Source organism: Chionomys nivalis, chromosome 25 (genome assembly GCF_950005125.1).
Source record: "Chionomys nivalis chromosome 25, mChiNiv1.1, whole genome shotgun sequence".
In the NCBI taxonomy this organism is placed as follows: domain Eukaryota; kingdom Metazoa; phylum Chordata; class Mammalia; order Rodentia; family Cricetidae; genus Chionomys; species Chionomys nivalis.
The window spans coordinates 41,957,332-41,974,627 of record NC_080110.1 but is presented as its reverse complement, the minus strand read 5'-3'; the positions used below and the strand labels follow the sequence as shown (position 1 = coordinate 41,974,627).

The 17,296-nt window shown below is 44.4% G+C and overlaps 1 protein-coding gene across 1 annotated transcript; it reads right to left on the bottom strand.

Annotated features, from left to right (window-relative positions):
• Positions 1–10,726: 10,726 nt before the first annotated feature.
• LOC130866282 (tyrosine-protein phosphatase non-receptor type 11-like) lies at positions 10,727–12,724 on the bottom strand. The gene has a single exon (XM_057757587.1). The coding sequence runs from the start codon at positions 12,722–12,724 to the stop codon at positions 10,727–10,729; it is 1,998 nt and encodes a 665-aa protein (XP_057613570.1).
• Between the last annotated feature and the right edge of the window lie 4,572 nt (positions 12,725–17,296).

The window sequence follows — 17,296 nt, the reverse complement described above, 5'->3', positions numbered from 1 at the left end:
CCTCACTTAGTAGGATTTTTTTCAATTCCATTATTTACCTGCAAATTTTATAATTACATTTTGTTTTCACAGCTGAATAATATCCCATTGTATAAATGGATTATATTTCCATTATCCCTTCCTCTCTTGATAGACATCTAAGCTGTTTCCATTTTCTGGAGAGAAAAGCAGTGAACATTGGTGTGCTGATGCAGATGAGGCCCTTTGTGTGTATGTTCAAGAGTTGTAGAGCTGGATTCAGAGGTATATCTATTTTCAACCCTGAGAAGCCTCCTCACTGATTCAGTAGTGGCTGTACCAGTTTGCACTCCCACCAGCAATGATAAGTGTTTTTCTTTCCCCACATCCTCAGAAGCATGCGCTATCATTTCTTTCTTTCATCTGGGCCATTATGGATGGAATAAGATGAAACCTCCAGGTAGTTACAGTTTTTGTTTCCGTGGTGGTTAAGGATGTCAAACCATCTGCTCTATTCACATGCAGTGAACATATTACATACAGTGACACACTCATACATGTGAAATAAAACAACAAATCTTTACAAAAAAGTTGAAACAAACAAAAAAAAACGGGACTGGGCTGGCAATAAGGCTCTGCAAGTAAAGGCGCTTGTTGCCAGGCCTGACAACCTGAGTTTGGTCCTCAGAACATTCATGATGAAAGGAAAGAACAAACTCCAGCAAGTTGTTCTTTGACCTCCAGGACACACCCCTCCAATAAATAAATAAAAAGTTCCAAACTGCACAAATCAATAAAATTCTAACAATGACAAAAACAAACAAATAAATAAACCATTGAAAATTATGGATCAGATGGTCAAATTTCTCTCCCATACCACCTTAAACTGTTAGTAGACCAGAAATCCCCGCAAATCTATTGTCATTTCTTTCCAGGTACTTCCAGAGATTTTTGTTGTTATTGGTGTTTTTAATGATTTATTTACTTATATTTAATGTGCATTTGTGTTTTACCTGCACAATTGTTTGGGTGAAGGTGTTAGATTCCCTGAAACTGGAATTACAGGCAGTTTTGAGCAGCCATGTGTGTGCTGGGAATTGAACCTGGGTCTTCTGGAAGAGGAGCCAGTGTTCTTATCTGCTGAGCTAAGTTTCCTGCCTTTTGTGTTTAAGACAGGATCTCACTCTGGCCCAGGCTCACTCCAGAATCCTTCTCTCTCAGCCTGCCAAATGCTGGGTTGTAGGCTTGACCCAATATAAAGGATTTTTTCAAGTAAAAAAAGTTGCTAGCATACAAGTTCAAGACCCAGGAAGGAGAAGGCAGGGTAAGGCACAACCAACTTAACTTCTTATTCACACAGAAGGGATCCCCAAATCTTCTAAAATAGACAAAGAAGAGAAAAATCAATGTGAATGTCTGTACATGAACACGGGACTGAGCAGATAGATGGATCAGTAATTAAAGGTGCTTGCCACTAAGTCTGATGACCTGAGTTCAGTCCTCAGAACCCCCAAGGGCAGAAGGAAAAATTGACTCAAGTTGTCTTCTGACCTCCACACACATACATGCCATTCATTTAATCCAGTTCACAGGAGGCAAAGGCAGGTGATATTCTGTGAGTTTGAGGCTAGCCTGATCTACAGGGTGAGTTCCAGGAAAGCCAGGGCTCCATTGAGAAACCCCATCTCAAAAAGACAAAAGAAAAAAGAAAAATGTGACCTAGAACAGTCCACAACACTATGAGGGTGAACCTGTCTGACTAGTGAAGGAGGCCAAGGATGCCTCTTAGATGGTCTTCATCTGGGTGGTCAGCTTAGCCCAAGTATCTTTGGCAGGAGAGAAGATCCCAGAATTCACCAACCTTGTGACACGACTATGGTTCCTCAAGAGTACAGTGAATTCCAGGTTAAAGGAATGATATTCCTAGAAGTTACAACAAGGGTGTGATGGTAAATACCTCTGAATTGCAGTACTTGGGAGGCAGAGGCAGGTGCATCTCTTTGAGCTTGAGGCCAGCCTGCTCTACATAGCAAGTCCAAGGCCCACTAGGGCTACTTAATAAGACTCTGAAACAAAGAAAGGAAGTTAGAACCAGATGGACTTTATGATACAGACCTAAAACTCAGCATTTGGTAGGTGATAGCAGAAAGATCAAGAGATCAAGACCATGCTCAGCTATATAGTGAGTTTGAGAACACTATGATTATACAAGATACTAACTCAAAAATAAAAGCAAAACTCTCAATCAAACAATACAAACCAAAAGCATCTCCTTGCCATAGAGGTGTCTCTACGAATGGGGACCTACAGACAAGAGACACGCATACCTACAGACAGAAAGTCAATTCTTTTTCCTTTTTACAAAGTGATCACAGTTTCCTAGTTACCTCATGTTATCAGGTGGATATTCCAACAAGGCATGGAATGCTGGTGACACGGCAGGCCCAGTATCAACAGATTTACTGGTGTCATCTCAGTTCAGCCTCTAACAGTCCTGTAACATGGTTACCATTATTATGCCCATTGTACAGAATGGGGAACAGAAGCTCAGGGGAAATGAAATAACTCATAGACGAGAGTGCTATGAACTGTAGGAGGGCAGGATTCAAATTCAGGTCTTCTTGGCTCTAAGCCCCACATGCCAAGTGTTTGGACTGTCCACTGTACAGCCTCCAGCATGCTTTACTGCCTTGTTCCTCACTGTTCTATGACTTCTCCCTGTTCGTGAATTAGTCATGTGTTGACACATCAAGTCTCAGTCTAGTGGGCTGTTTATTTAACTGATCAATGTTGCTCCTCATTTGAGTATATACAAACATATCTTTATATTTATGAATATATTATATAATACCAATATATTAGTAATATGTATTATATATATATTCCCACTCTCCCTAAATAATTAAACAAATAATATTATTATTTCAAATGCCTATCAGTAGAGTAGATCGTCACACATTCATTATATGAAAGTTTATTTTAAAATGTCAGAATAGAAGGCTGGAGAGATGGCTCAGAGATTAAGAGAATTGCCTGCTCTTCCAAAGGTCCTGAGTTCAATTCCCAGCAACTACATGGTGGCTCACAACCATCTGTAATGTGGTCTGGTGTTCTCTTCTGGCCAGCAGGCAGACACACAAACAGAATATTGTACACATAATAAATAAATATTTTTTAAAATGTCAATATAGAGAAATAAATGTTTATAATAATGAAAAAATTATAGACAGCTCAAAACTGTCTGTAACTCCAATTCCAGAGGATCTGACACTCTCACAGAGGCATCCATGAAGGCAAAACACCAATACATATAAAATAATAAAAAATAATTAAATTTTTGTAGGAGCCAGTGGGGACAGGAGCACCACAAGAAATCTCACAGAACTAACTAACCTGGGATCATAGTGGCTCACAGAGACTGAACCACCATCAAGAGAGCATGCATGGGACTGACCTAGGCCCCCTGTATACATGTTACAGTTGTGTAACTTGGTGTTCTTGTGGGACTCCTAACAGTGGGTGCAGGGCCTGTCTCTGTTGCTTGCTTTTGGGACCCATTCTTCCTACAGGATTGCTATATCCATCCGTAATAGAAGAGGACATGTCTAATCTCGCCACTACTTGGTAGAATATGTCTGGCAGGTATCCATATGAAGTCCACCTTTTTCTGAAGAGAAAGGAGAGGAAGAGGAATGGATGGGGAGTGAGAGCAATGGAGGTAGGAGGGAGTTACTGAGAAGAGAGGGAGGGGAAATTTTGGTTGGGATGTAAAAATAAAAAATAATAAAAATAAACTCATGCCCCAAAAGGAGAATATCGATGGTTATCATACTTAAACTTGAGGTATTAAAAGAATGGCCCTCTAGGGACATTGGCACTTACTGTAATTTTATAATGTGTTTGCAGTTGTATAGAAATAGTTAAATAAAATTAGGCATAATTTTGATCGGATCTAATACATAATGTGTTTGTCTTCTTCTTGGAATAGTTTATCATGTTTAAGCATTATTATAACCTGGCATTCACCCACTTGAAATAAATAAGTGTAATTCTAAAAAGTGTTTGAGTTCTTGCTGCTCTTGTAAAGGGCTGAATTTCAGTTCCCAGCATCTATATGGCGGAACATAATAATTTGTAACTTCAGTTCTGTGGGATTCGATGCTCTCTCTGGCCTCCAAGAGTACCTACATTCATGTGCACACACAGCCCTTGCACCCACAAAAAACAAAACAAAAGACCACAGCATCTTGGGTCTGCTCCTTCTTGGTGTAGTCCATCTCTGTTTTTTACATCACTGCTTGTCTTAATCAGAGCATCTGGAGAATCCAATCCCCACTTCTTGTCTTCATGTATTTCATGTATACTCCCTCAGGTAACATACTCTCAGACACACACACACGAATGAAAATAAATTTTGTGGTTGAGAAGGTGGCATAAAAATTATAACAAATACTTATTAAAAAGCCACCAGGAAACCAAGGATGAAAGCCATTGTCATGGGAGTCTCCAGATGTGCATTGCTAAAGTTCCCTGGCATCTTGCAGGTGAAAGCTGAAACAGTGAAGTCCTGCATCTGCACATCAGGCTAAACAGGCAGCTATCATCAGTGAGATCCAGAATGCTGTGATTAGTCATGGCATGAGCATTAATAGTAGGCATGTGATGCCGCTCTCCAACCTTATGACCTACAAAGTGTAATGGAGGGGAGGTTCCAAGATGACGAATCTTGAAGTTCACTGTCCACATACCTGGGAGTGTCTATGGCATATAAACTGTACCACTGTGAGGATTGACCTGGACAGAATGTAAGGTGTCACCACCAAAAGGCCAAGTTGAAGTGACAGGGCCAGGTGTTCTAGTAAGTTCCCAATGTGGCAACTGTAACACAGCTAGTTGAAACATGGCTTTTGCCCATATCCTAAATCCTATCCCATAGGAAAACTTACCATCACCAAAAATCAAGACACCTATGGTGACCTAGGGTCTTAGTCCCTTAACCCATTTCCGGTGCTGCTTTCATAGCCATTTTCAGAGAGTATGGCTGAGGGTGTAGGTCAGTGGTAGACTTCCTGCCTAGCATACATGGGGTTTGATCTTTATCAACACACACACACACACTACCTTGCTCTCTATTGGAAGTTTAGGGGAACTTAAATTTAGGGTGTCTGATTCTTGGTAAATATCACTCGCATCATCAAAACATTATACCATGTGTGACAGTAGGAGCCCTGAGGACTGGGTGTTTTCAAGTGTATTCTAGTCTGATTTTTTTAATGCATATACCACTTCACTGTACCTGACATACAGGTTTTCTGTTTTTGTTGTTACTGTGTACATGTAGGTGCATATTCATGTGGATACCCCTCCATGTATGTGGAGGCCAGATGTTAGTCTGTCTTGGGTGTTGTTCCTCATGAACCATTGGCCTTTTTATAATACCTTTATTAGCATATATTAATTATGAATAACATAAATTTCATTCTCATCTTTTATGTATGTATGTGACATGCTTTTGTAGTAGTGATCTTTCTTTACCTTCACTTATTCACTCACTCCTATTCATCCCCTCTCTCTTCCCAACTAGTCCTTCTGTTTTCATGTCTTTTATTTTTCCAGTAACATTTCAAAATGTTTTTCCATAGCATTTCAGTGAACGACATCAGGGCTGCTGTCAAGAACATGGGTGGGGAAGGGTTGTGTACAGAAACATGAGTACCTTACTAGTGTTTACACCATTGAAGACAATGCCTGTCCATGCCCCCATCATGAAGCCCCACCTTACATGATAAGATGTTGACAGGACAGGTCTTCTGAGGGTCTTGTGCATGTTTGGCACAATTGATAGGTGACACTCTCCATGTCCTTGGTAACTCTATTGCATCACTGACCATGAGGCTGCACTGATAACCATCAGCCTTTGTGGTACCATGAACAGCTGCTTGGTTGGTTTTGTTGATTCTGGTGTTGGGACATCTGCTACTTTGGTTTGGAACTTCTGAGAGTGGCTTGGGACCCACACTTCTAGGCATCTCCCCTGATATGGGATGAAGTCCTGGGTATTATCAGGTTTGGCCTGGCCTAGATACAATTCATGATGTGGTATCCTCCTTATAAGGTCAAATTACATCCAACCAGAGAACCAGGTGTGAATTTTGATACAATAATAAAAAAGATATTCTTATTACTACAAGGTTCCTTTATATTATTTTTCAACAGACACACCAATTGAAATGAAAGTACCTTTTAAATGACAAACATTTTCCAAATTTCCATTTTTTGTCCTCTTGCTTTGTTGTCTTAGTTCTGGGTTTCCATTGCTGTGAACAAACACAAAGACCACGGCAAGTCTTAAAAAGGAAAACATCTAATTGTGATAGCTCACAGAGATTTAGTTCCTTATCATCATGGTGGGAACCTAGGAAGCATGCAGGCATGTATGGTGCTAGAGAAGTAGCTGAGCATTCTCATGTCTTGACTCATAGGCAACAGGAATTGGTCTGAGAAATTGAGTGTGGCTTGAACATATATAACATATAATCCAAGAATAAGAATATAAAAATGTAGATTTTAAAAATAAGAACATAGAAGTAAATATAAAGTTGTAAGCCTAGGAGAATGAGAGCAGACTGTCAGCAGCTTCCTCAGCAACTTAAGGATTGACTATTAACAGCGGGTTCCTCCGCTTTATAACCCATAGCTCTATTTACAAAACTGAAGCGTCTCTCCGCAAACTGAGAGACTAACAGGTCCATCCCCCCACCCACAACGTTCTTGATTAACGATAACAACAGATATGAGCTGCATTAAGTTTAAGAAGATAGATAGGAACAAATAAGGACTGTCTCCTGGTAGTTGACTGGAAAAGTCAGTTGAGACAAACAAAAGCAGGGGCCACAGCAAGTATCCCAAAGAGCAGAGCTATGGGGCTCTGCTCTTGTCATCATGGGTTAATCCTTGTCATGGCTTTCTGTGTTTGGCTGGAGTCAGCCCCCTCTTCACAGGAAACATAATAGACTCCCCTCATTCCAAGCCTTGATCTCTGTGTCCCCAATTCTGCCCCAGTTATTTTTTATTTATTTATTTATTTTATTGATTTTTATTGAGCTCTACATTTTTCTCTGCTCCCTTCCCTGCCTCACCTCTCCTCCCTTCAGCCCTCCTCCAAGGTCCCCATGCTCCCAATTTACTCAGGAGATCTTGTCTTTTTCTACTCTCTACTTCCCATGTAGATTAGATCTATGTAAGTCTTTCTTAGTGTCCTCATTGTTGTCTAAGTTCTCTGGGGTTGTGGTTTGTAGGCTGGTTTTCTTTGCTTTATGTGTAAAAACCACCTATGAGTGAGTACATGTGATAATGTCTTTCTGGGTCTGTTACCTCACTCAAAATAATGTTTTCTAGCTCCATCCATTTTTCTCCAAATTTCAAGATGTCATTATTCTTTTCTGCTGTGTAGTACTCCAGGCTTGGGTACACTCGGACCCGCTGGGCATTAGAGGGACTTTTTGAAGCCATGCACACTCACACCACCCATCGGCCAGAGATACTAAGTAGGACCTCTGGACTTACATTGCATTCTGTATGCAAAGAACACCCTCCTCCAGTCTCTATTCTAACTGGTACTCCCTTCCTCCTGGCAGGTGGGGCTCTTAAAATCTCACCTTTGAGTAGATGCAGGACAAGCCCCTCGAAGGTGCTGCTCTGGAGGTCAGATCTGCATAGAAAGCTGCAGTCCCTATGCTGGACAGGTGCCAACGGCACAGGGACACATATAGAATTTCCACCGGGAAACCTGGTGAGCCTCCCAGTGTGGATCTTGGGAAACAAACTCAGATCTCCTGGAAAAGCAGCAAGTGCTCCTCAGACCTAATCTGTTTTATTTTATTTTGGTTTGTTTGTGAAATAGGATTTCTGTGCAGCACTGGGTGTCCCGGAACTAGCTCTGTAGACTGGGCTGGCCTCGAACTCAGAGATTCACCTGCCTCTGCCTCCCATGTGCTTTAAAAGGGGTGCACCAGCAACTGCCCTGCTTCTTGTTTTTCTTAACTACACTTTCTGTGTGTGTGGAGGGGGTAGGAGCATGTAGGGGTCAAGGACAACTTGGGAGAGTTGCTTCTTTCCTTGCACCATAAAGGTCATGAGAATTGTACTCAGTAACTCGGTGTTGACAGTGATCGTTTTGTGGTGTTGGGGTTTAGTGCTGAGGATGGAGCCCAGGTGCTCACATATGCTAAGCCATCACAAGCAGATGTTTGTTTTCTGATGGCAGGGATAGAGCTTGGGTCCTCACAATGCCAAGTGAGCACCTTGCCACTGAGTGGTCCCAGCTTGGCAGTCTTGTTTGTAACCTCTAAGAGGTTTGTTTACTGCCTGGTTTTATTAACATAGCCATGTCCTGAGGGTGACAGAGTCTTCGAGGAGACCCCCACTGTTAGACATAGTCCAAGATGTCTTGGCATTAAGCTTTGTCATCCCTGCTGTTGAAGTCCCAGGACCTCACATCCCTGTCTTTGACTGAACCTATTTTCTAGCCAGCATGGTAGCACACATGTCATCCCAGCAGTTGAGGGGCAGAAGCTTCTCCTGAACAGTGTGAAGTCAGCCTGTGCAACATAGTCAGGTGCTACCTCCATGTCCAGCTACAGCCACAAACCAAGCATGCAGACATCCCTAGTCCTGGGAGGAAAGACATGGTACACCAGAAACCCAGTGAGACCCAGGTTGCTCCAATGGGGCAGCTGTGACTGAAGAGGAAATGCTAGGAAGGCAGCAGCTGCTGCTGGTTTGCAGTGAGGGTCAGGGCCCAGGAATGCTCAGAGGTACTGAGGCCTAGGGGCAGAAAGACCCAGCAGCAGGCCAGCCTGACTCAGCCTGGAGTGACCATTTAAGAAGGAAGGAGCCCTGAGTCTTGAGCCCAAGCTGCTCGTGGCCCCATGACCTGGGCTGCTGTGGGCTGCTGGGTTCAGGAGAAGGGCCATGTTGGGGTCCTGCTGTGATCAGAGGGTGTAGCAGAGCATCTGAAGGGCAGACAAGGAGCAAAGGAGGACAGACAAAGGTTGCAAAGATCTTTTAGTGCTTATACAAAGCAGAGCTGGGAAGTGAGGTACAGGTGAAGGGGAGCAGCAGGCCGTGTCTGTAGAGCTGGGGCAGTCCAAGGGGAGAGGTCCCAGAGCCCGGGGACCATCCAGGGGTTAAGCATGATGGGGCCGGAGGGTCTCCCAGAGGAGGGGGTTCTGCTCTTCCCAGGACAGTCTCCATCAGAGGCTGAAGTGCTGGGCCTAGGAGGTGAGGAAAAGGGGGCAAGGGAGGGACTGTAGAGTGTGGGAAAAGAGGGGCCATGAGTGAGGCTGTGATGTAGTTAGGTCTTGCTGGTCTAGGCTGCGACAGGCTAGACAGTTATAGGAATGAATCTTTTTTCTTCTGCTGATTTAAAAAATAAGAAGGCGGGGAAAGCAAGATCTCAGCAGTCAACCAGACAAACTTTACTAGGGGTATACTGACTAGTTTTATGTCAACTTGACAGAAACTAGAATCATCACAGAGAAAGCAAGCCAGTCTGCAGCACCCTCTGTGGCCTCTGCATCAGCTCCTGCTTTCCTGACGGCTCTGGTCCCACTGCTGCTCCACTCTCATGCTTCCCGCTGTGCAGCTTTGGAACATGTGTCATTTTGTGAGACCAAAACCAATTATTTTCTGGGACAAGTGGCTGACAGTGGCCCTATTGGTTCCTGGCCTTGCAGGTGCCTCTACTTGCCTCTGTCCTCCTGACTTATCCTTGACAAGCCAGCCTGGGACTACAGTACCTTAGCCCAGGGTAGACATGAATTTACTAACAGTCACCACATGAACCTGACAGTAGACAATTTTTAACATGATATGACAATTAAACAGAATTGACAAGACATTGCTGCATGTTGGGTCACATGAGCCCTTATCAGTCCCAAAGGGTCGTAACCAAATGATCCAATGGCCAGAGGAGGAATTGGAGCTTCCCCCATTTCCCTCAGGCTCTGAGATTAGAAGCATGCCTACTAGATCTTCTTGAATCCCCAGATTGTCCAGACACCAGATACAAGATAAAACCAGAAACCTATCAATTGATAAAAGCAGTAATAATAAAGTTTACCAGAGACTAGAGACTGGGATGCCCCCCCCCCCGAACCAAGTTTGTGCTTCCCTGTATGGGTCACCAAAATGTTAGGTCCACAGGGAGTTGTACAAAAAACAACCAAAGTCTAGTAAACCAGAAGCAAACTTTATTCCAGGAAAAAATAAAAAAATAAGTAAATAAATCTCCTTGAGACCACAGCCAGAGATGGACTTGTAAGACTGTGGCAAAAACTGGTATCTGAACTCCTCCTTATAGTAAGAAGCAACAAGAATTAGGCAATAACAAAGGAATTTTTACAATTTTGAGATGAAACTTAGATAACTGCCCTTCTTTACAATTTCCATTAACAGGGTTTCTTCAGTTAAACTAGTGTTTGTATTCAGCCCATTGTCTGTCTCTGGTACTTGTGGATAGTGTTTACCAAAGCTCTGCATTCCCCTGATACTTCCACTTTCACATAGCAGGGAAGGCCATGGGACAATGTAAAACCCTATGTCAAAAGTCACGTACATCCCATCATTTAAAAGTTAACTCAGCTCACATCAATTATGCTGGTCATGAGTGGCCAGGGGATTATCTTAGGGCTAACTCAGTTTGTAGAGGGATGATTTCTCCTGCAAATGGAGAATATAATTGCCAAAACAGAATAGCACCTAACATCTACCTCGACTGTTTATGCACATTTTCCATGGTCTTAAGCTTGACAACCACAGCATCAATCTTGGACATGATGCTGCCTATGGAGCACTCCACACAGTCAACACGTCTTGCCAGCGCCTGGAACTCTTCATAGAAAACCCTGTTGGAGATGCTGTCCCTCCTCTGGGAGCGACGCCCACTGTCGTCATTATCATCCTTCTTAGAGTCATCCAGGGTTCTTGGGAAACTTCTGATGCTCGTGGGACATGGTAATGAGCTATGTTCCAAGCCCAGAACCTCCCTCACTTCTGTACCGGGTGGTGTTTGAGCGCAATGCGGCATGAGGTTCTGGTCTCTGGTTGTCTGGTTCACCAGGGAATTCTTACTGTTGACATATTCGTGTCCTTTCCTTTTGCTTTTATGTTCCTCCTTGATCCTGTGCTGCAGCCTCTGGATGTAATGCTGGAGAGCCATGTAGATGAACCGGTACTGTGCCTCCTTCTGGACCATTCCTGGCCTCTGGGACCGCACCATCTGAATGGTTTTAGAAACATCGATGTCATGGTCAACACCATTCTCTCTAATGATGTCAATAAGGATATCAATCACAATGAATGTTCCTGTCCTGCCAATTCCAGTATTGCAGTGAACTACAACAGGGCCTGCATCCTTGATGCTCTCCTGCTTGTGGTGGACCTCCTGCAGGAAGTCCAGCACACCTCCAGGGTCACTGGGCACACCATGGTCGGGCCATGTCTGAAAGTGGTAATGCCAGACAGTTCTCTCTGTATTTCCTTGTCCAACCTTTGAGAGCTTGAGTTCTCTTAAGGTGTAGTTATGAGCAGCACTTTCTTTGATGTTCCTAACACGTATGACCCCATAGTCTTTGAGTGCATCCTCATCAGGCCAGTACTTGACACATTTGCTCTTCCCTCTCTCCACCTCCTTTGTGGTCATGCTGATGACTCGAGAGTTCTCCTGGAACACCATCCTCCAGAAATCATTCACCGTGTTCGGCAGGCAGCCTTGAGTGGCAATGTAGCTCTTTTTGGGTTTTGAATTGTGGCACTTGGCCTCAAATGCAGGCATGATGATGTTCGCATTGATGTAATCAGAAGCGGGCTCATTGGGATCGCCATCATGCAGGACAACCCTAGTGTGATCGAATGGCAGGATGTTTTTGTATCTATTTTTGTTTTTATTTTCTTCTCTCCGACCTTCTTTTTGGCTATAGAGAAATTTGTATTCCTGTTTCTGTAGTGTCTCAAATTCTTCCCAAAAGCCCTGTTTGACCATACCTGTGGTCTCAGCTACCTTGCTTAGCTCTCGAACCCTGCTTTCAATTTCAGCAGCATTAATACGAGTTGTGTTGAGAGGCTGCTTGAGCTGCAGGACTGTGCCAAGTGTCGCCACGATGGGGTTCTTCTTGTAATGCTCCACTAGGTCTCTCAAAGAGTCAAAATACTCTCCTCCACCAACATAGTATTTCAGTTCCTGACATCGGATCATAACGTGGCTCACTTTGGACTTGCCATCATTGCTCTTCCATTTGTCATCACCTGTGACGACAGAGAGAACAAAGTCTCCAGGGTATCTCTGGCTCCCTCGAACAAGAAAGCTGCCACGCTTACCCTTCTCCGTTAGCAGTTTCTCTGCTTCTTTTCCAGACAAGGGACCATGGAACCACCTTTCAGAGGTTGGGTCTGCACAATTCAGTGGGTACTTGAGCTCAACAACATCTCCGTTCTTTTCTTTTAGCTGTTCGTGATGTTCCATGTAATACTGGAGTAGTTCAGCCAAGGTGGCAAACTTCTTCCCACCATAGAGGTCATAGTAGTACCCAGTGTTATGAACCTTGATGTGATTGACGGCTCCATTTCTTCTAACAGACAAAGTGAAATCTCCAGGGTTACTCTCACTAGGCCTTATCAAAAAGCTGCCATCAACTCCTCTGGTTTGAAGGAGATTCTCAGCCTCCGCACCACTGATGTTGGGGTGAAACCCTCTCAGAGATGCCATGTTCCCCTTGGCTCCAGCTCCACATAGACCTGCTGCTTGCTCAGGCTCCTTGGGACACTGTCACGTGTGTGTTGGAGGGGTTAAGCAAAGCCCCGCTGAGGAGTCAACACATGTGCAGGTAGAACTGGCCCACTCTACATGCACAATCCCCCACCAGACCTGGATCCTGGATACTGGCTGTGCCCCACTAGGCTCACTCTGCTTCAGTCCTGCGCTTTGGCTCCTGCTCTGGTCTCACCACCGTGTCCACCTTAGGCAGACTGCCAGCGTTGAGGTGGGAGGTGGGTGAGGTTTGTTTGTCCATCAGCACAACTGGTATCCCAAGGGGCAGGACTCATGCACGCTCTAACAGTCATCCCCAAAAGCAGGTCAGTCTCTTTGTCCCTGTCCTTCTCTACATAAGCTATGCAACAAACAGTCTTAGAGGCTTAAACAGAGTTTGTAGACCTCCATAGCAAGTTATAAAACATCTGTGACCTGGAGAAGTTGCTGCCCATACAATAACTTTAGACATATATAATTTGGGCATATCAAAAACATTTACACTGTAGCCAACACACAAGGTCAATGACAGAAATATTATTTATAAATGCACATATATTTACAATGACATCTCTGGTTATATGAACAAAACATACAACCCATACATAAAAACGCAACAAGAATATAAAAGCCTTTGCTCTATATTTACAGCTTTACTCTTGAGCCACTCACCACACTGTCACTTTATTTTTATCTGAGCACTCACTTTTAATTTGTGGTGTCCATCACTTTACTCCTGTTCTCAAACCCCAGCAACATCCAGCGCCATTTGTTTTGGTCCAGCCGACTCATCCATATGTTCCTGAAAAGTGGAATGTGGATTGAGGAAAGAAACGGACAAAAGCCTGAAGACAGAGTCAGGAGACATTCCAATGAATACTGAATCCGCCAAGAGTTTGTTTTTCATAGCTGTTTTATACCCCAAGCCAAAGGGGTAGGCAAAAGACTGTTTGTTTGTTTTTTAATCATTATATAAAGAACAAACAAGACTGATTACTTTCTTAATATTCAAAACATCTAACAGCAATGCCCTAGGTCAAAACATCTTGCTATTTGGAGCAAAGCATCCATTAGCAACACCTTAGACAAAACATCCTGTTATTTGGGCAACATATAGAACAACTTTACCTGAGGCCAAACATCCTGTTGTTTGACCTTGAAGGAGCAAAAATATGCTCAAACTCTCTGACCTTTTGTTGAGATGGAGCAGAGCCCCTTCATGGGCCTGCATATACCCTGTCTTTGGGGACACATGATTCTGGGAGGGTGACTTTTTGAGTTTCAGACACTGTGGGGGACTCAGTATGCCCACTCCAGCATTCAAGAACCCAGGACTGGTGAATGGAAAGATATTCCCAGGCCCCCAAAGGCTCAGGGTTTAGGGACCTAAGGTTGTAAGCCTGCCCAGATAGAGCTTCATTTCAGATTCACCCCTTCAAGGAACAGTCACTCACCATGGCCTTGCCTGGTACTCTTCCCATTATCCTAGACACTGGTGGTCTGGGTGCGCTCTATCCCTGCATCAGTGGACACAATAGTAGCCAGAACATGCTGCCTTCATTAGACTTCATTCTGAGCTGCAGCCTGGGACTTCCTGCCCTGTCAATGCCACCCCGGCTTCCAGAGCTTTGACAGAGAAGGCTATACCTTGAGGAGATAACCCTACAGCAGACCTCCCACACCCACAGATCCACTAGGGTCAGCTTGCTCACCCTGGAATGTATGGGAGGTTCCTGTGTGTTCTTGGGAGGTCTGAGTATCCTACCCAGGTCTTCCTGTCTCTCCAAGATGCCTCACAACACTGGGACAACAATGGAGAATAGGATCCTGGGCTTCAGCTCTACTCCTACCCCTAGCACCTCCCAGCCCAGGAAACATCTGTGAACCAAGAGGCCATCTCCTGCTGCCTAGTCAAAAAAAACCCTGTTTGGACAAGGGTCCAGCCCTCCACATCACCCTGACATGGGGCTCTTAGCCCTTTCTGAAGCTACCCACTACTTGTCTGTGACTGGTAGATTTTTGTTGTTGTTGTTTTATATGAAACACCTGATGGTCTAATAAAGAGCTGAATGGCCAATACCAAGACAGAAGCAAGATTAGGCGGGGCTTTCAGGCAGAAAGTATAAAAGGAGAAAGGAGAACAAGCCAGCCACCCAGCTACACAACAAGTCATGGGGAAAGAAGCAATAAAAGGTATATAGAAATAGATGAAGAGAAAAGCCCAGAGGCAAAAGGTTGTCAGGATAACTTAAGATTTTTAAAAAACGACTAGACACAAGCCAAGCTAAACCTGGGCATTTACAACTAAGAATAATCCTCCTCTGAGTGTGATTTATTTAGAAGCTGGGTAGAAGCCCCCCCCCCAAAAAAAAGTCAAAGAAGTAAAATATCCCACAACAGGGGATCCTTGGAGCACTGGTCACTGGCCCTCAAAACTCGAAGTGTGACTTATGAGTGAGGTGGCCAGGAGGCAGAAGGCCTGTGAGCTGCCTTGGAATCCTAGACACTAGGGAGTTTTCACAGGCACTGCTCAGTGAAGACCCACTGTTCAGAAGAGGTAGTGCCTGTCAGCACAGCACTTGGAGACTGAGGAAGGAGGACTACAATTCCTAGGACAGTCAGGGCTATGTAGTGATATACAACCCACAAAAATGGTAGGGAGAGCCAAGCAGTGGAGGCACATCCCTTTAATTCCAGCACTTGGGAGGCAGAGACAGGTAGACCTTTGTAAGTTCAAGGCGAGTCTGGTCTAAAAGAGCTAGTTACAGAACAACCAGGGCTGTTAAACAAAGAAACCTGTCTTGAACCCCCTCAAAAAAATAAAAAATGGTGGAGAGAGGGTTCCTATGGAGAAGAAACTGTGCAAGCATAGAAATCTGAGTTCAAGTCCCCAGCACCTGGGTATAAAAGCTGAGCATGACAGGGCACATCTGTAAACCCCAGCTGGCAAGTGGAGACAGGACGGTCCTTGGGGCTCCCTGTTCAGTGTGTATAGCCCATCAATGAGCTCCAGATTCAGAGAGGGATTCTGTCTCAAAAATAAGGGAGAGAGTGCTAGAGGAAGACATAACATAGACCTCTCCTCCACATGCACACACAGAAAGCTTTCTGGAAAGAGGTGTGGAGAAGACCAAAAAAAAAAGAGAAAGAAACAGAGGTTCAGAAAGGCAAGTATACATACACATCTGAGGGGATATAGCTCAGGGCCACATCACATGCTAAACACCCTAGGTTACATAGTCAGCAATGTAAAAAAAATTCTGCCTTCAAGGACCCTTCATCACTATGTCCTTGTGTGGCAGGGCTAGCCTCAGAGTGTGTACTGGATTCTGGGAACAGTAGAATCCAGAACTGGTAGCCAAAATTTGGAAACATAATTCCAATTTGAGATGGATGATGAGACTAACATGGCTATTTCCTGCTTCGCAAGCCCTAATCTAGCAGGATGTGTGTCAGCAGGTCCTTAGGGTTAGTCCCTTCATGGGGAAAAGAAACCAAGGCCTGGAATGAGCAGCCCACGGTATGCGAGAGAAACAGACTTCATGGGGACAGCCAGGGCCTGGAGGTTTGGTAATTATGTGTCAAAATTGTGAGCCATTTACACTCAAGGCTTCCCTGTCTGGAGTTGAGGCCAGAGCCACATACACAGGAAGATGTCTGGACCTCAGTGCTGTGACTGGGGTGGGAGTTGAGGAGGAGCAGATGGAGAGGAGAGGTGCCCATCAACAGTGTCTCTATGGGAATAGCTTTGTGACATGGAAGGGAAGGCGCAGGGATGCCTATGAGTAGCACCATACCAACTCAGGTACAGGATGGTCCCAGGTTCCAGCCCTAATCAAGGAAGGACATTCAGGCACATCTACTGCATAGATGAACACATTAATGCCTTCATGTTGAGTGAGCTAAGCCCATCACAGAGACTGTGGGATTTCTTATGTATGAGATACTGGAGACACCAAGGTCATTGGTGAAGACAAACAGTAGGACAGTTGTAGCAAGTCTTTTTACATACACCAGCTCCCAAACAATGACACTGAGACTTATTATTATGAAAGCTTAGCCTTATCTTAGGCTTATCCCACTAGCTCTTATAACTTAACCCATTTAATCTACACTCTGTCATGTGCTGCAGCCAGTGCAGCCTGGATGCCAAGACTGGCAGGGGGTGCCAGGATTGAGACATGGAGGCTTTTTTCAGGTGGAAGAACAGCAACCTTTATTTTGCCCAGCAACCTTTTATACCTCTACTCTGACCCACCGGCCAGAAAGAACACAAACATCCTTGTCAATTACAGACTACAAGGAAGTTCTGCTGTCAGTCAGGGGGAGTAAGGGCAGCTGGATCACAACTCCCCCCATTTTATTTTATAATACCTGGGGAATAGCCCTCTAATAGTCCCTGTCTTAAATGGCATCCTGCCCCTAAAGTATTGCCCATCCGTGGCTACCCAGACACATAGCCCTAAACCAAGTATCCCCAGGACTGACAGCACCAATGAGCCAGACCAGTGCTGCAATCATCTAGCATGC